The 19404-nt window shown below is 40.5% G+C and overlaps 1 protein-coding gene across 4 annotated transcripts in view; it reads right to left on the bottom strand.

Annotated features, from left to right (window-relative positions):
* The window catches only part of afap1 (actin filament associated protein 1), a 94348-nt gene that overhangs the window by 2899 nt on the left and 72045 nt on the right, over positions 1-19404 (bottom strand). For 2 of the 4 annotated variants that reach the window (XM_085267454.1, XM_085267452.1), the window contains exons 4-17: positions 18883-18991; positions 18523-18734; positions 18254-18433; positions 14105-14191; positions 12987-13062; positions 8366-8518; positions 7630-7841; positions 6981-7126; positions 6563-6677; positions 5554-5793; positions 4707-4836; positions 3804-3968; positions 3533-3723; positions 88-255 (exon numbers count right to left, since the gene is read on the bottom strand). In XM_085267454.1, coding sequence (XP_085123580.1) covers positions 88-255; positions 3533-3723; positions 3804-3968; positions 4707-4836; positions 5554-5793; positions 6563-6677; positions 6981-7126; positions 7630-7841; positions 8366-8518; positions 12987-13062; positions 14105-14191; positions 18254-18433; positions 18523-18734; positions 18883-18991 — 2184 coding nt within the window. The remainder of the gene's footprint in view (positions 1-87; positions 256-3532; positions 3724-3803; positions 3969-4706; positions 4837-5553; positions 5794-6562; positions 6678-6980; positions 7127-7629; positions 7842-8365; positions 8519-12986; positions 13063-14104; positions 14192-18253; positions 18434-18522; positions 18735-18882; positions 18992-19404) is intronic. The other 2 variants (XM_085267453.1, XM_085267455.1) reach the window with 2 other exon arrangements.

Consider the following 19404-nt stretch of genomic DNA (forward strand, 5'->3'; position numbering starts at 1 on the left):
GAGCTAGTCAGAGATGTAAAGTTAAAGGCACATCATATTCTCAGAGAAAGACTGGTGCCAGTCGCGTTGTGTAGCGTGACCTCTGACCTTAGCCTTCCTGAGGACATGTCCCCGGACTGCTGAGGGCTTCTGGTTGCCCTGCTGCCGGTAGAGCAGTGAGGCGCTGTTGACCGGCAGCGAGCAGGACTCGGTGTCACTGGTGTCACAGCTGGAGAATGGAGAAGACTCGTGTGTCCGTCGCAGCATTGCTGGTGACTATACAAGACAAAAATATGAAGGAAACATGAGTACTGTGAGTACAACTAATTTAGTTGTTAATATAGTAAATTGGGAGATGCAATTAGAAAATGAGAGTCCCTGCCCAAAAAGGATTCAGCGATGTAATCCGAGCTAAAGTTCTTCTTTTTCTTTTTGAAATGATGTCATTTTGCTAAGAGTGGAAACTAAATGCGACGATCGATTCCACTATCAGCAAAGAAAGAAAGAATGTATGAATGAAAGAGTGAAAGAGAAAAAAAACTGACTGACTGGTAAAAGCTGACAAGACTTTACTGATGTAACACGACTGTGCGAAGTTAACCCCCACCTGACAAAGGTGCAGTGTATGTGTGTTTCTTTTTACAGGAGCAGAAGGCTGACAGCAACATTCGAGGTTGCGTGATGGTTTTACCTTTTAAATGCCATTTTCTGTGTCTGTGCATCTACCAGGGGTGTTATTCACTACCTTGTGTTGCTCACAGAGATCACTGTGAGAAAGTATGCATACGCCTGCGCAGCGCTAACATTTGCATTTTCTTTTCTACAGCATTACAGTTCTTCATGTGTTTGATCATGTGATTTATAAGAGGACTAGTTAATGGTTTTTTTACTACAGAATTTTTGGGTTTATGTGTGAAGAAACTGTGTTTACAGGTTATGAGTTTGTGATGCTGTTACACTGTGTTTTTGGGAAAATGTGAAGGTTACTTTGGTGATGTGAATAACATTCTTTCCACAGCTATGGATGGCTAACTTTATGGTGTTTTTATGGCACCTCTGGAACCTGTCGACCTGTGCCTGACCACCGATGGTCAATGTGTGTTGCTAATGTTTGTTTTTTCTAAGAGAAAAACAAATAAGAGATGCAGTGTTTATGGAATAGTTTAGTATGGGGCTCATTAGCTGGCCACTATTGAGCTCCTAGTAATATATGAGTGGAGTGACTTTGCTTAAGGGAAGTCACCGATTACATTAATGTTGACTGAGTACATGGGATGATCAATGTCTGAGGCGAATTATGGTAATAGTTGTAGTTTACTGATTTGAGAAAACCTGCACATGACACTTGTCTTGCTGATGTTGAATGCTTATTGCTCTTATGATACAATTGTTTACAAGTGTGAAGTTTGATTTCACTTCCAGATCTTGTTTTCCAGGCCATGATGGTATATATGCAGGCTCCTGGCAGAGCCAGGTGTTAAGCAAACTTAATATGCAAAACACGCTAATGGTAAATGGCCTGTATTTATATAGCGCTTTTACTAGTCCCTAAGGACCCCAAAGCGCTTTACATATCCAGTCATCCACCCATTCACACACACATTCACATACTGGTGATGGCAAGCTACATTGTAGCCACAGCCACCCTGGGGCGCACTGACAGAGGCGAGGCTGCCGGAGCTTCTTCTCGGATGAGAGGTGAAACGTCTTCAAGTAACTTAAAGAAGTCCAGACGCTTTTCTTTGCAAGCTCCTTTGACTACGATGACCTGGATCAGGGCCGTGCAGAGAGGTTTAAAGGGGCGGGTGCTCAAAGTTAAAAAGGGGCACATTGAACCAGGCTGAATAACAACAACACACATTCATCAAGAATCTAATATGGGAAGGGCAGGGCTGTGTTGATCTGAGACTGTAGACATTAAAGAGTCCATAGGAGAGATGGTAGCTGATTAAACAAGTGTCATGAGATAATAACAAAATGCAAAGATTGGTGACAGCGCTTGGAACCATAAGGCAACAAAAACTGTGAGAAATAATTTAGGCTCTGCCTGTGAATCACTCTTTGCTTCTCTTCTTCCTTCCATCCCATCATTTCATATATCACTCTCCACTTGCTATGTGAGAACAAGGCACAACTTGCTGTTGCAATAAACTATAATCTAATTATCCACACCTAACAACTCCAGCACTTAATCTATAATAAAATGATGACAGAAAAATGTTATAGCCCTGCCTTTAGTAGCCTCACACAGCTCCTGCTGTTTCCTCCTCATGTCCTTACCAGCCATGTCTGGACAATGTTATATCATGAGTAATATTTTTTTTAGAAAATCCATATACATAAAACACACACATGCACGCACACACAGTGACATTTTAGACCTTCTTCAGAATACTGTATATACTATGGGCATCACGGTGCTGATCCAGAATCCTTACATTATTATTTATTACTAGAGCTACAATAATAAAGCAATGAGGAGGGGGAAGTAATAAATATGAAATAATGTCATTATGATGATTCCATTTGTTTCACTATCCACTCTGTGCAGGGGCAAAGCTTATTACATTTTTAAAACTGTAGTGATACAATAATTTTACTACTGTAAAATCCAAATTTTGTCTTATTTAAAATATAAATCTGATATAATCTGCTTCTTAATGTATGTTCTTTAAAATACAGCTTGTGTTTTTAAATATATTATAATTATAATAATTATTATGTGGACATGCATATTAGATCGTTTTTTAGTGAAATATAATCCCTCCAGAAAGGCAGGAAAAGCCCGGAAACTTACTTTAAAACTAAATATGTTCCCTAAAACGGTGACAGAGCTACAGACCCATGACAGCCAGGTAGCCAGCAGCTATGACCAGCACTACTTGTGCAGTTAATAAAAGGACAGGTAATGTTTGTCGCGCTGTTGCACACACAGCACGCTCGTTTGTTTCAGTTCGTCAGTTGCCACAAGACAGCTTACCAACGTGTACGTAATAAGCCAATACTCCTGGGTGCTACACACTACAGTGTACGCTGTACACCTACTTACTGGTTTTGTGGCATCAGTCTGTGTCTCTGAGTTAACTTGTGTCTCTCCTACAGCTCCGGACCGCTAAAAATGCGCGTGCTCTTTGTGAGCTCGTTCCCGGCTCATAACCAGCGCGTTCTGCCGTCAAGGGCGATCATTGGTTAAATGTGATCATGTGACTGATGCAAGCCAGATCCTTTTATTTAGCAAAACTGTGATTAATAGTTAAATATTATTGTTGAGGGGCACAGACAGGACTCCGCACGCACACACACATAAAAAAAATAATAATAATAATTTTTTTTTAAAAAGTTGCCTCAACAAAAGGGCACTTTGGGCACCCATCAGGAAAGGGGCGGGTGCTCAAGCCATTTTAGCCCCACCCTCTGCACGTGCCTGACCTGGATGACTGAGAACCTTCACAGACATATTGTCTTCAACGTTCCAGCGAAATAGGTTCAAGCTACTAACCTATCAAGTACACTAACGTGGCAGCACAAACTTATAAAGTAACTTCATACTCACCTGGAGGCCAGAGGAGCCAGCTTTCGGCTCGATGGTGAGGCCCAGGGTGACACCTCCGCTAAGGGCTTTCTTCAGGCTCTCTTTCACCTCAGTTAGCTCCAGCTCCAGGTTCACCCGCTCCTCCTCCTTCAGTTTGCACTCTTCTTCCAACTTCTTCAGGCGCTCTGATAGTGAAATATGTGAGCGTTTGCCTAATGTGAGAGAGAGGAGAAATATTACTTTATTAAACTCGTCTTTTAATGACAAGCACGTTTCTATCTCTCTCTCTTACCAGCCGCTGCCTCCACAGCAGCACGAAGGTCTCTCCTCTCCTTCTTCAGCTGGGTCAGGTGGTTTCTGATTTCCTGCTTCTTCTTCATCATCTCTTCCTCCTTTGCTTGCAGTCGCTTGGCATCAGCCTCCACACGGTTCTTCCCATACTTACACTGGTCCCCATCTACACAAGAAAAGTCGGGTTTCAAAAAGTTAGAAGCTAGAGACTGAGGTCATTTGCTAGCAGAGAGAGAGGGGGGGGGGGGGGGGGGATGAACTGCTTAGAAACCCATTGACCTCAGTGCCTTCCGCAGGAATTAATTGCCAGGCCTATGTTTCCGTGAAAAATACACTCATTGTGAATAATTATGAAGAATCAGTCATATAAACCGCTGCTAATAGTTTCAAATTTAGCACTCTTATCTGTGGTACTCTAAACCCAACATGAAACATTTGGTGTTTCCATTCTGACAGTTGGAGGAATTGCAAGCTACACTAAGTGGTTACAACCCTCCTCGTTCACACATTAGGCAAAAAATATTTTTCTGAACCACAAGGATTAACTCGACCACATTTCGCTCTCTTCCAATGAGCTAGGGTCTGTTTCTGCTATCGTGCCTCTTACCCTGGAGTTGGCAGGAGGCTCAAGTCTGGCCCACATGTGTCACATGGATTGTCTCGAGGGTAGGATAGGTTTAAAGGCTTTCAGTTATTTACTCCCCTCTACTTAAACCAACTGTAATTTAGATATCCTGCATTTTCCACATTGCTGTGGAACAGAATTTTGCTTGAAAGCAATCAGCGGTGAGAAGCCAGACACACTGTCTGCTATTCCTTACAGAGCAAGATCTGACTGGGAAAGGTGGGTGATATTTCAATTCAAGATGACTTCCTGTTGGTATCTTCAAATCTCAAAACTTACTGGAGTTGTTGCGCCTCAGAGACGCAGTCCCATTTGTGGCAATGACTCCATTCTTCTTTGGCTGGTTCTTTGGCTCTGCCTTCTGTTTTGATGCCACCCCATTGGTTGTTGCTCCCTTCTTTCCCTTTAGCTGAACAAACAGGAAAGACACAATTCAAATGACCCTTCAAATAGATGTTAGCAATGCATATAAGCTATACACATACAAAACTGTACCAACATGCTCTTCCATAAAAATAAAAAACAAAAAACATTTCAAAGAAAAATGTGTCACTGTTGTTTATGCCACAGGTTTTCTACTTGGATTGCACTCAATATCACAAAAGTTACAAACACTTTTATTATTTCATTAATTTTCCTACACTGGACTACTGTAATTCAGTTATCACTTTGTTCCAAAAGTTTCACAAAAAGTCTAAGCTGATCCAGAATAATGCAGCCAAATCACTAACTGGGACTGGAAAGAGAGACTACATTTCTCCCATATTAGCTTCTTTTCATTCCTTCCTTTTAAATTCAGAATTGAATTTAAATCCTTCTCTTGCATTATCAGACATATCTAAACGACTGCACCTTATTATCCTAACAGATCACAGGAGACAGTTTCCTTTTCGGCTTCAGGAGACAGGCATCATCTCTACTTTTGTTGTTTGGTGTTCATAATGACACAGGAAGAAAATCAGCAAACAAACTCCAGTTCAGTTAAATACATAAAGTAAACAAACAGCGAAGGAGAATTAAAAACACTAAAAGTTAAGAGGAGGTTAAAACAAACCCTGAACTGTTAGACAGTTAATATGCAGAAATGCAAAAAGAAACATGAAGGTTATGCAGCAGTGTTAGTCACCTGAGCGGAGTCTTTAGTTTTAGAATCAGCAGAGAGGAACTTAGAGGAGATTTTAGAAACAGGAGTTTTGTAGTGACAAGCAGAAGATGATGCAGCAGTAGAAGAAGAAGGCTTGGGAGGACAGCTGGTGACTAGCTTGGGTGAGGGCATGTTCTCATAGAGCTCAGTGTTTTCATAGTGCAATTCCTCTTTCCGCTGGCGCCCCCCTGTGCTGGGAGTGGAGTACTGCATCTCTGGGTCCTTGGGTTAGACCAGGTGAGCATGCAATAAGCAGAAGACAGGATTTAAGAATAAGGAGATGCCATAAAGGGGGGGGGGGGGGGGGGATAAGGAGAACAGAAAGGAAGAAGATGATAGCAGCATTACTGCAGTATGTGAAATACTTAACAAATTTAGTTTAGCTTCCCAAAATGGAGAGTACTGCTCCACGACTGAAAACATATTTAATGTTTCCTCTTTTTAATTGTTGATGAGCTTTTATCCAAGTCCTATAACGTTAAATCACAGGTTACGCTTTACTCCTTTATTATAGCATCTTTTATGAATAAACAATGTTATATTCTCTGTCTGCTTGTCTTTATTAGTTTTATATCATTATTATCATGCAACAGTGTAATTTTGCTCTTCTTTGGGTGCAGACTGACTCAGCCCTCAGGTTCATATGTAAATCTGTCAGGAGGTCAATGAGTGCAGAAGGTAAAAGCTGTGGTATGCAAGGGGCCCGAGCACCATTATTGCAAATAGCAAAGTACATACCGTTACTTTAACTGGTCTAATTTGATTTTAGGAAAGAAAAAGATTTATATCATGCAGGCTCACTGGAACTTCTGAAAGTGTCATAACAAAAATGACACATTTTCCAATAATATGTTAATGATATGCAAAAAATGAAAAGCAAAGAAAGAATCAGCCAAGAGTTTGTAAGCAAACTAGAGGGTGTTGAAGTGAATTATCTCACACTTTTTCATTGCAGTACATATGCAACATCAGTAAGCAGTTGTGTCCTTACCATTCCATTTATGGGCACATCATCATAGTGTAGTGCCATACCAGTGGGGCAGGCATAGCCACTGACTGGGTTGTCCAGATATGGGTTAGGAGACACGGCACGCTTACTGGTGAAACTAAACATAAAACATCACGATTTAGGCTTAAAAATACAGTGCCCTTCATATATCTTCATTACCTGGGATTTTTGTATCTCTTAGTCTACAAAATAGTTAAAAATGGATCATTAACGGTTGTAACGATCGTATAAAAACAGGAAAATGGAAAATAGCCAGACATACTACGTTTCAACATATAAGTCATTGTGAGCTAATGAAATAAGAAATAAAACACATTAAGCACTAATTCTTTAAGAATTCTTCCAGGTATTAACCAGAGAGAAAAAGATTCATGTGAAATGATGTGGATGCATCTCTCACCAGAAGGACTGTTTGGCAAGCTGGATGACGTTAGCAGTGGTCTCAACATCAATGTAGTCATAGTGCAAGGTGGCTGGGTCTGTGGTAGATCCAGTCTCAGCTAGCAAAACCCCCAACCAGCGACCCATCTCCTCAGAGGAGGAGGCCTGAAGGCAAAAGTCAGAGTTACAGAATATGCAATCCCGCCAGTGTCTGTGAAGAGTTAAATGTTAAAAAAGAGAGAAGGTTTATGATTTAGTGAAGGAGGACAGTAGAAACAGGGTGAGATGGAGGCAAATGATCCCCCAAAAAGACCAGCCAAAACAAGAAGAGGATCCTTATAAACTTTAAATTCCTTATTATTATTATCTGTTTAAATGAAGATAATAATAATTGGATTGTTTAAGGATAGCGTGCAGACTATGTGAGGAAATAGAATCAAAACAAACTGGATGGCAATTGGAGGAAGTTTGTGAAGACCAACAACATTAAACACAAAAATCACTGTGGGTGGAGGAGATATTGAGCACTCGAGAGGAAGATAAAAAAATAAGGAGCAATCTTTTCTTGCATCAGCCTAAGTGTGATTTAGTGGTGTTTGAGGCATTTCTAATTCCCTCAACAAAGTTTTTTTTCTATGAAAATCTCTCAAGTACGTAATCAAACTCACCTCCAGTACGGCCACTTCTTGGCTGTTACGAAGGAGGCGGAAGGCAAAGGGGTGTTTGTGATCGAGGCCGGGGCTGACCTCACAGCCTCGGAGGGGCAGTGAAGCTATGTGGCTTTTCAGGTCATCCCGGTCCTTGTGAAGGAGCAGCTGGTTGTCCTTGAGGCGGCACCAGCGCTCCCTCCAGCGGTTATTAGAGAGAACATTCAGGTAGCCTGTCAGAGCAAACACAGTCAGGAGGATACCATCTTAAAGAAGTCGTTACAGTGGCAATATTTTTTCAGGCCTGTCTAGTTGGGAGACATTTTAGTCGTACCTATTTGAGCCTAAATGAAGGAAATAATAAGACATAAAAGGCATTTCTATTTGTTTGTCCATCACTGGTCCTCATTGCACACAATGGGGTGCACTTCTAAATGAATTTTTTAAAGAAACTTTTAGAATCTTTATGTTTTATAATACGTCTGAAAGCATAAGGAAATCAAAGCAACCTGTCTGAACTGTTTACTTTCAGGACCCTAACATAGCAATCTTAAGAAAAAACTTCCTAGAAGTGAGTCGCACCACTCAGCAGCCATTCTGAAACGCCTCTGGCATTACTTTGAAACATTTTCTTAATTAACCAAAATTCCAAAGATTCATTGGGACATAAATGCATTTATAGACCGGTCAATCAATCAAGATCCATATAAAAGCCATACTTCTACCATGTCAGGATATTTGCGTCTCTCTCTCTTACCACATGTAGGTACGTCTTCTTCAGCTGATGATGTCTGTTCATCCGTGGAGGGCTTCTTCTTTCCAAGTCCAATGATCTTAGTGATTTTCTTACTTGCTCCCTTCCCCACAGTGCCAGTCTTCTGCTCCGACTTTGTATTTTTCTTTCCTTTTCCTGAGAGAACATTTTGAAATTAATTCCTTTTTTACACTGAAGAGTAAATTAGTAAAAAGAACTCTAACGATCCTTGCTGAAGGCAATCTATGATCTTGATCTCAGCACAGGAAAATACCAAGATAGATGTTGATTCAGTTATGTTTGGATGCTTTTGTAATAATGTAAAAAAGAAGAGAAACCTTAGATTCTACTATAAACAACGCCGAGTTCCGAACGGGTTTAATCAGACCCTTGTGTTCAAAAAAGCAATGTTGGAGAATTAAACTCATTTCAAAATCCCAACATTCCCTCTGGTCTGAGTGTTCTGATTTGAGCTGCCCTAGTTTCTATTCAAATAGCAAAAGAGAGTTGAATGACTGTGCACATTCTGCTGGAAAGAGGGCTAACAGTGAAAAAAAAAAGGCCATGAGAGGCTATGTCTGAGTCGCTCTGTCTGTGTAAGGAAAATAGCTTCTGCTTGACTCTCTTGCTTTGCTGATACTCTGATCTGTGATGTATCTGAATGAGTGTAAAAGAGAGTGAGAAAATATAAGAAAGACAAAAGAAAGATGTGTGTTTTAATGTGTTTGTATCTCTACACTAGAAAGGAAAAAAAAGCTTGACTTTTAACCTCTCTGTACTGTCAGACATCGAGGCAAAACAGACAGTGGAGAACAAGCGGGGGAGGGAAATATAAAGCATTCCCCTTCACTTATGTCATAGCCAACGTCTGGACTGACTCTAAACACACATGTGAGATCTGTATAATCACTGAGGCCAGTTTGCACTTGCACTTGCACACACACACACCCATTAATACTTAACAGGAATCAGCACCTGGCTGCTGAAAACAGTGAATAGCAGTCCAAACTGATATGATATAATGACAGCAACTCCCTGTGTTAACTTCCTCTTTGCAGTCAAAAATTCCCGATTTGGCATTTTTCCCACATTGCATTTTCCTCCCCGAATGCAAGATGACAATTACCATGGCAACTGTCTTAATTAAACAGTAAGCTGTCTGCAGTCAATTTAAGATGCAGGGTCTTTCTTGCAATAACAAAAGAATACAAAGACACAATGCAGGGCTGAGGTGGAGCGTAGACACACAGTTGTAAAAGTAATTTAAAAAAAAACTCTGATCAGGCTAATTTAATTCCAGTAAATCAGCTTTTTTTGTTACCAGCCATGGAAAGAATGTGGCTGATTAAGATTATGAGAGTTCTTGGACTGAATAAGAGAAGGAGCAAAGGATGAGAACTACTAACTATTTTTTTGGCAATTATTACAGCTGATGATGTTGCTGTGACGATACTGCATGATTAATATATGTGAATTCTGCCCCAATCAGTCAGAGAAAAACCACATCCAAAACTTCCTGAAGACTTTAAACATGGTTTGCAATAAATTTTGGTGTGACAGAAGTCACATTAATAGTCGCCAATGTTCCCTCTAAGCTGCGCACGTGCGCAATTGCGCACTGCAGGCACGGTTTCTGCACACAGAAAATCTGCATTGCGCACAAAAAAAAAACTAACCTGAATTGAAAATAAAACTTTAACAATTCTGTTTTGCAGTGTTAGTCAGTAAGTGACTGGCTGCTCCCGTATGGGATTAGAACGATGCCACCTTATCCCATAGTCCAGCCGATAATGTGATTCACATTTTTATACGCAGCCAATCAACGTGGTTGACAGGCTATGACAGCGTCCTTATGTGCCGACACTGGCGTTTTAACTAGCAAAGCGGCGTGGCTGATGTGGAGTGAAGCCACGTTAATGACAACGTGTACAACCATTGGAGATGTGAGCAGGACAGACGGAACAATTGACGGAAAAAGTGTGGACTTTCTACCAGTTTTTAAATTGTGTTGATAGGCCACGTAAAACCAGAGTTATGATAAAAATATCTGCAATGTTTGGTTTCCTTCCTGAATACTGTCATTGTTTATATTTACTGCAGGAAGAAACGGTAAAAACGGCGTTTTATAAGGAAAAAGGCTCGAAAGCACTCTCTGTATGTGAGCAAAAACAAACCCCCACCCCCCTCTTTCTTTCCTATTCGTCCAAAAAAGTACCATGTCGACCAATCAAAAAAATGGTATGGCAACGTGGCAACTAGTTAGAAACGGGGGGAAATTTTAGGAGTGACGGCGGTATTTTGAGATGTGAGAGATTTGAGACGTTTAGCTCAAATCTTGTGTAGTTAGTGTGTAGTGTAGTCAATATATTTGTTGTGTGCGTCAGAACAATGAGGCGACTGCTGAATGTTACAGGTGTTACAGCAGTGATACATCTCCTGTTGTCAGGCCTGCAGGTATCAGGCTGTTGTTCTCCTTTATCTAGTGGACAGAAATTATTTTTTGGAGTGTCACAAATAATTTGTGTGGCATCAAATTTGATGCAGAACAGCTGATTGTTCTGTAAATAGTTTGAAATGTTTATTTAAAAATGCCTCGGCTGCATTTTAAAAAAATAGCTGCAAAAAACTTTGTTTGCCAAACTGAGTTACTTTTTGAGGAGTAACTATATAATTATACAGAGAGTTACAGGACTCTCTCCCAGACCACAGACTCATAATACAAGTCAGAGCTTTATAAAAAGAAAAAGAAAAAGAAAGCTGGTTTTTTTTTTTCGAAATTGGAGTTCAAGTCATTTTTACTTCCAATAGTGTTAACATACTACACAGGCCAATGGCTAGATTTTTTTTTTACATTTTCATTGTAAATGGGCTGAAGCAGTTTAAAAGTAGTCTAACATAAATGTAAATGCTGTAATTTGATTATTTTAATAAACCATGTAACTTGGATGGATTAGATGCTGGCGTGACCACAGTGCACACGTCTGATGTCGCTCAGGGAGTTTGTGTGTTCGCTCAGACACGTGAAAAATTAGAGGGAACATTGGTAGTCGCTGAATTATTTTCTCACAATGTTGGTTCTAAAACTATGTTATGCACTTTACTACTGTTGGAGTGGAAGTGGATTCATTTTTCTTCCCTCTTTCTGGGTTAGTATCGTGGACAGCGTGAAAGACAAATCTACCATGACACCATCGTGGTGTTTTGAAACCAGAATGAGGCGTTGATCTGACCCTGATGCCACATGCAAATTTTTACTAGCAATTTTTCAATCATAGGTCATTAACCAATGACCGTATAATGAATAATGCCCCTTTATGGCTCTTACAATGACCAGATTGATCAAATAAATGCTGTTTTCAATCTGACCCAAATTAAGTGACTGAGTTCATAAACTCACCAGGAAAGGAGATCACAGGACCAGGTTGAAATAATAGCAACTTATTTATAAGCAGGGCTGAGGACCTATATTCTAAATTTGAGTAAATGTAGTGCAGCAAAGGAAAAGCTGTGCTAAAACAGTCAGACAGAGAGAGAGAGAGAGATCTTTTTATTATTATTAATGGAATGCTAATGTTTACTATATAGCAAATTATCACAGAGTCAGTAACAGCATGTAGGTCTTTGGGATCCAATTAATTCTAACCACCCCAAAGCGTACTTCATTGTTCAAAGATGCACTCTTTTTTCAGTACACATCTTGGATATTACCCCAGATCTCATAATTTCATGGAAGCAACACAGAAAAATGTCTTGCACAACCAAATGTTTTCAAATCTCGAAACCCAATTGGTTGTTAGACTTTAAATCAACTGCTGGTTTGTTTCAGATACAATTCTGGAAAAATTCACCAATCTAAACAGAGCAAAAAAATAAGAGTGTTAAATTTTAGTTGACAATCCAAATAACTGAGCTGACAAGTAAAGTGAGTTTTCTCTCCCAGAAGAATTGTGCCAGCTGAGAAAACACACAGTAAATAATCTGAGAATATTTCAACGGTATCTCTTTGTTTTGGCTTTTAGTTGAGTGAGGAAAGACCATCCCCATGAAAAAGCATGTTAAATAAATCCAAATGCTCATTCTTCAGCCTTCAATAAAGGCTGACCTTTCCACAGCTTGCGGAGATTCCTCTCTGAATTATGAGGGAGATTACGTGAGAAAGACAGCCATTCAGCCTGAGAACAATTCTTTACGGTTCCAAGAAACACCAGTTTTAATAACTCCTGTCCCTCACTGAATTTTATTATTGATGTTGTACTGTGCCATGGGGCTATGATTAAAGGTACTATGTGAATGCAATGTGATCGGAATGGCACTATGAAAACAAGCTTTTAGCTCAATCACACAGTCTTCATTAGATTGTTCATCTGTCATGGATCTGTTGACATGCAAGCTCAAAGCTGATTTTATTTAATCCATGGCATCCAGATGAAAAGATACTTTCTGTTTGGCACCATAAAGGGCAACTACTGGTCTTCATTCACCTTGACCAGAGATCCAGAATTGCAGTTGTTGTAGTTGTTGTTACTCATAACACAGAGATTGTTCAGACCTTTTTGTTTTAAGCACAAACTAAAATGGATGAAAATGATTCATTTCTGGTAGCAACTGTCGTTGTGACTCTCACCTTGGTCCTTGCAGTCGCTGTGACCGTTCTCATGGGTTGCTTCCCCATCTGAGCTTGGCCTGTCACACGATGTCTTCTGGAGGCAGGACAACCACAGAGAAAAAAAGAAGAAGAAAGAAAAGAATGGGTGTACAGGAAGGTACATAGTGAACAAAACTGTACTTTCCTGAGGACAGACAAGTCAAGAAGCTAATCAACACAGCTAATTACACTGCAGTAACATCTGCAACATGTTACAGATGAGATTAGGCTGGGCTTACGTTTGCCATGCCAAGTTGGAAGAGGTTTGTCAGGCACACATACATGTGCCGAGTGCAGTTTGTCCACAGTGATTTTACCTGCTTTTTTACCTGCTTTTTCCCATGAAAGCCAAATTTCCTGTCTGTGCCATATAGAAGTAAATGTTTTTAGACACCGCCTGAAAACATACTGTGATTTTGAAAATACAAGGTTATGTCTACAAGAATACATTCATCTAAGGAGTTTTGGAACCAAATAATCTATTATTGACGTTTGAAAATTTATTGGCTAAGGCCAATAGCCTTATGTCATCTTTCTCCTTCCTGTGTTCATTGGAAAGGCAGTAGTGTGTCAACAGAAAAAAAAAGAAAATTGCTCATAAGAAGCAAGTGTCTGCTTCAAAAAACAGCAACAAATCCTGGTTTAACAGATTAAGTACGTGTAACCTTTTATTGACACTGGAAGCACATTTTATTAAACTAAACTGGTGTTAATTACAGTGGGAAGACAGATATTTGATTCAAAACACTGCTATTCCATGAAGTTATCTATTGCACAAATAATAGTAAGCCAAGGCTAATAAATTAAGGTACCATCTGAATGACATCACGCACAATATATATATATATATATATATATATATATATATATATATATATATATATATATATATACACATATATAGATAGATAGATAGATAGATAGATAGATAGATAGATAGATAGATAGATAGATAGATAGATATATAAAACCGCAAATCGCAAATCTTCTACCAACCTGAAACCTGATTCAAACCCTACAAAAGCAACGCTTAATAACAAAATACAACAAGCTGTTAAAATGACTATCATCTATCAGTGTGAGTGTGTTCTGTTTACCTTTTCCAGTTCAGGTTTATGCACTGGAGATCCAGATCCAACTCCATCCAAATCTATGCTCCCATTAACACACACCTCTCTCATCACCTAGGAACACCACAAGGAAATACGCCATTAGCTAACGTGGCTGCCATTCACATTAAACAAGTCCACAGTCACACATTTGATTGCCGCTGTGGGAGATCAGATGCCGCCATCTGTAACGGCTCCTGACTGCTGATCATACCATGTGGGTGGATTCCTAATTTAAAAATCCTAAAATATTTCCTCGCTGAATTGCCACATGATTAAGAAGCTCATTCCTTCAGTCTAGAAGGTTTGACTGGGGTAATGCAGGCCACATGTATGGTGAACTCTCTCACATCTCATCATGCTACTGAATCACAGCCAAGGGAGCAACAAGCAGTGCATGAACTGCAGGAGGGAGAGCATGCATGCATGTGGTGTGTGGCAGTAGTTGGTGGTGGGGTGGGGGTTGGCAGGTCTGTAACAAACATGAGACACAAAGACTTTGCCTGCATTCATGGAATCCATACACAATAAGGTCCAGTAGGGGTGAATGAGATCTGCAGAGCTGTGAATAGGGCGCCAGCGTGCTTTACCATGACCTCATTGGATGTCTGACCTGGCAACCCACCATGGGATCTGGCAATCCCAGACATGTGGCAGTGACAGAGAGTGCAGATGAACAGTGGGTATAGCAAAATGAGATTTCAGTTGAACCGCTGTGTGCGCAAGTTGGCTAATGCACTCCCTGACACACATGCAGACACACACACACACACACACACAAACTCCCACTCGTCTGAACCATCTCTAGCTGCGCTGGGCTCCTCAACTCATTGGTTTTGGCTTGGAAGGAGCATAACTGGGTTTCGTGGGGGAAATGACAGGCTGTGGCTCCATGGGTTTGGCTCTGAGAGCAGCTAAGAGGCCAGAGAATGGGATAGACAGCAACATCATGTCTATCTTTCCTTCGGAGAGCTTTTGCTGCCATGCCAGTGTACTACGTAGGTCTGATAATGCACTACAAATCAAAAAGAGGAGGAGGTGGTGAGACTGGAGGCTATAACTATGGGTGCTGAAACACAACTTGCAATAAAAAAGAAAATAGTGTTGACTGATGACTTGTTGCTCATTGCTTGTTCACCTCCTTGCAGTGCACATTTTGCAATTTTATGGTATAAAAACAGCTTGATTTCTTTACAGATGAAGCAACTTGAAGCATTTAATAGACGTGAAACCCATTCTTTACAATATCTGCAAACCTACAAATGGCTGTCCCTCCATGACCCTGGTTCTCTTCCTGTTAAAAGGGATTTGAAATAAAGTTTTCTGTCTGTCTGTCTGTTTGTTTGTCTGGCAAAAGATAAAAGAAAAAAATGATATAATCAACCAACACAAACCTTTTGTTTTCTGAGTGATTGCTTTTGGCAGTACTTATCCAATTGATGCAAAAAAACCAAAACTAAACTAAAAATAAACTAATCTGTCTGTCTCAGGGTTTGTTTGTTTTTTTTGTTTTTTTGACAATTCATTGAGGCCTATTTTAAAGGCTCATGCTGGAATAGTTGCATTACAGCTCAAGCTATAAATGTATTGTAAATGCTTATCTTGAAAGTGATGAAGGCATTGCCATGCACAGGACAACCATACACTGTCAAGGAGTTTGCACAAGGGGTTGGACTGTAATGGAAACTTGAGCAGATAAGCTGTGACTAACAGTGCACATTCCACTTACTTCCCCCAAAATTTATGCAGGCAAAGAAAAGAAAAGAGAAGTTAGTCAGTCAGCGAGACAAAGAAATGAGGTCAGACTATATCAGCAGGCAAAGATGAAGACAAAGAAGGAGTTAGGGCGTGGGGAATCCATACAATTAAAAAACACTGAAAAGGAAAATGAAGCAATGACACAATATGGACATGTGTGCTCCATAAACACATCGTTAGCCTACAGGGTCTGGGAGAGTCATTATTGTAAACTATGGGCTTTGGAAAGCCTCAGGTACTCTCCCAGCTTTCCCTTCACCCTGCTTTCTTTCATTTCTTTCCTCTCCTTCTTTTGTGGAGCAAAGCAGAGCTGCTCCTTCTGTTGAATCCGATGACTTCTATTTCACATGCTGACTTCATGCTGACTTCTATTTCACTGTTGGCCAGTGGGGGAAAAATATCCAAATAAATTTGAACTTCTTTGATTCAGATCGATAATATTCAAGAATGACTGTTACTGAAGCTCAATGTCTCTCTGGGTAAAAGATGAGCTTGTGAGAGGCGGACAAAAAACACAAAGCTCAAGAGACAAAAATAAATTTAAGGGGGAACAACGAATACTTAAAATATCCAAAAACAGTCTCAATTACTATTTTTTCCTTCTTCTTTTAATAACCTGTCCTGTCCAGCAGTTTTAGTAAGTTGAATTGTAGTCTGCATGTTCAGTTGTGGCAACCACAAAGAGACAAAGAGGGAGGGGGGCAGCAGACACACTGGGACATATCCACTTTGTGTGACTTGATGCCACTCTTACACACCCCACAGCTGAAGGGAACACAGACCAGCCAAGGAACGTAACCCTGCATGTAACAAAGCCAACTGTAGTGGCATGACGAACTACATGTGCATCAATTAAGTAAACAAAAAAACCCAGAGCAATTGCTAGAGTTACAAAATACCTGCCACGGCACTATCAGTTCAATTTGTTTCCACAATCCCGACACCTGACTAAATATGTGTCCAGACCCAGTTTCTCCAAGCAACAATTTGTGCACTCATTACCATCACTCGGATGGTTGAGGGATTTGTATATTTTCATGGGTCTGGTTGAAACCGCCTGCAGATACTTCAGCCCCCCGATGAGGTTACCTGCACCAGCCAATCAATAAACAACATCTAATTACCATGCCGAGCAAGTAATTGAATGAAGAAGAAAAAATCCAAACTGTTTGGGTCTTTGTTTCCTGACTGCAATAAACATGCTACAGCTGAAACTTCCAGAGAAAGACCAAAAGGAAACACTGCATATAGTAAGACTGGTGTTTCCATCAGTACATGGGGAAAATATGCTTGAGGGATTGTTTTCTTAACAAGGAGGAAAACAAGAAGACAAATCACATATTCAAGTCTAAAAGTCCACTGGAACTGCTGGAGGCCACAAATGTTTATAAAAAATACCATCACACAAATGCGCTAGGAGGCATCTTAAAATAGCACACGATAGGTTGTTGAGAAACCATAAATTTCAGGAGATACATATGAGATCTGAAGGGAGCAGAGATGAGAGGGAAGAATGTGGGGTGGGGGTTTCCTTTTAAAACAAAAAGACCAGATGACACCCACCATCAATGTAACTGAAACAGACAGAGCACAGAGGTGCTCTCCAACAACAAATGGTTGCAGGGATAGAAAAGCAGTACCGGAGCTTATTTGATGTCAGCGGGGCGGGTTTGTTTTGTGGACTTGTTGAGCTGCCAGAAGGAAAGATCAGAGAGTGAAAGAGAAGACAGGGGAAGGAAGAGGGGGGGGGGGAGTCTGTGAGAGAGAAGCAGAAGAAAGGACTCAGAGGACTGCAAACCAAACATCTCCACATGAGAGAGAAACCAGCAGAACCACCTGTTCACAACAAACCAGTCATACAATACGAGGAAAAGGCCCATCCTGAGGAAGAAAGCCAAGACAGTTACACCCTTTATTCTTTAAAAGTAACTTGAACCCACTCTCTAAAACATGTGAAAGCAACTTAAAGGCTGATCCCAAGATATTTTAGATGTTCAGCAATCAAGTAAAGCTAGTAAAGCTCCAAGAAAAGCTAGTATGCTGCACTGGTGTTCTTGTCAGCTTCAAAGTTGGGCCACACAGAATGCTCTTTATCTACTGATTAACTCTTTACCCCTTAAAAGCCTGCCAGGCATAACCTTTGAAGTTCTCTTCTCAACTGAGTCGTTTGAGTAGAAAAAAAAAGACTGGGTGTGCACCCTTGAAAAATCCAGAAACTATGGTCGTCAAACCACAACTTTATTGATACATATCAATAAAGATGTCAAAGCTCGTCATTATTGGTACAAATTCCATCTTTATGGGAAAAAGAGTTCAAACAAACACCGTCTCTATCCAGTGTGATGGTAAAAGCAGTAGTTTTGAGATTTATTGATGTACCTTAAGCCACTCCTCGGCCTGTTCTTTGCTCTGCACAGCCAGCACCAGGGCGTCTGCACCTTGGTGGACAATCTTTAGTTCGTGCTTCTTTTTCTTGCCATCTTTAGGGATGTGTGTGATGCTGCACACTGACAGGTTCAGCTCCATTTGGGGAGTGTGGTCTTTGGAGGATTTGTAACACTGCATGAAGAGAAAGATTCTGTTTGTAGTGCAGTTTATGCTCACCATTTGTATGTACACAGACAGTAACATGCCTGAGTGTTTCTCACCAGCAGTTTGTTGTCTTTGATGACACATAGGAGTTTGGTCCACTGGCCGAAGCGCTTCTTGCGCAGCAGGAATGCACAAATCCGGGCGTCCTTCACGAGGTCCATGGACGCTTCCTCAGAGGGCCACTGGTGACGCATCTTCTGGCTCTTCCCATCCTCCTCTTCCTCATCGTACGACTCATAGGAACTGCTCATGGCATCCGAGTCATAGTCTGAGAGGGTATGAATAGACTGCCCTTCATTTTATATTCAAATCAGGTAACGCAAAAACTTGGGACACACTCACTTTTTTCTTCAGAAGTCTGTAACATAACTACTGTTACATGATTGATGTGTTTTATATATTAGCTTGTCACTTACTGGAGGTGATGTATTCTGGAGCCTTTCCAGGACCTAAAGGAACCGCTTCCTCATAGTAGCCTTCTGGAAGAGATGAGCTGGGCAGGGGAGGGGGCCCGTTATTTGGAGTCTGCAGAGTGAACACAGGTTTCCTCTACTTTTAATAATGAAACTTCAAATGACATTTTAGCTGCTTTGAAACATGGCACTGAACTGATCTGGTCTAGAACCTTCAATCATTTCAGCACTTGCAATTCAACTGACAAAACAACAGCCCTCTACATTAGCAATCACCAGGCACATCAATTGCTTTCATTCATGACGCCTGGCTCTTCTGTGCAGAGATGTTTTTTCAAACAAAAATGCTATACACTATTCCTGGGATTATTTCCTTTATTTCCTCTCATCATCAATAATGAGAGGAGATAAAAGACCAGTTTTACATTCAAATGTATCAATATTTTCATACATTCTCATTCATACAAAACTCTACCCATCATGCCTCAAACACAAAGGGGAATTAAGGATACCAGCCATGATCTT

Source organism: Mchenga conophoros, linkage group LG3, assembly GCF_057382185.1.
Source record: "Mchenga conophoros isolate Kocher_MC1m ecotype Shallow Benthic linkage group LG3, M_conophoros_male_GT1.1, whole genome shotgun sequence".
NCBI lineage: Eukaryota > Metazoa > Chordata > Actinopteri > Cichliformes > Cichlidae > Mchenga > Mchenga conophoros.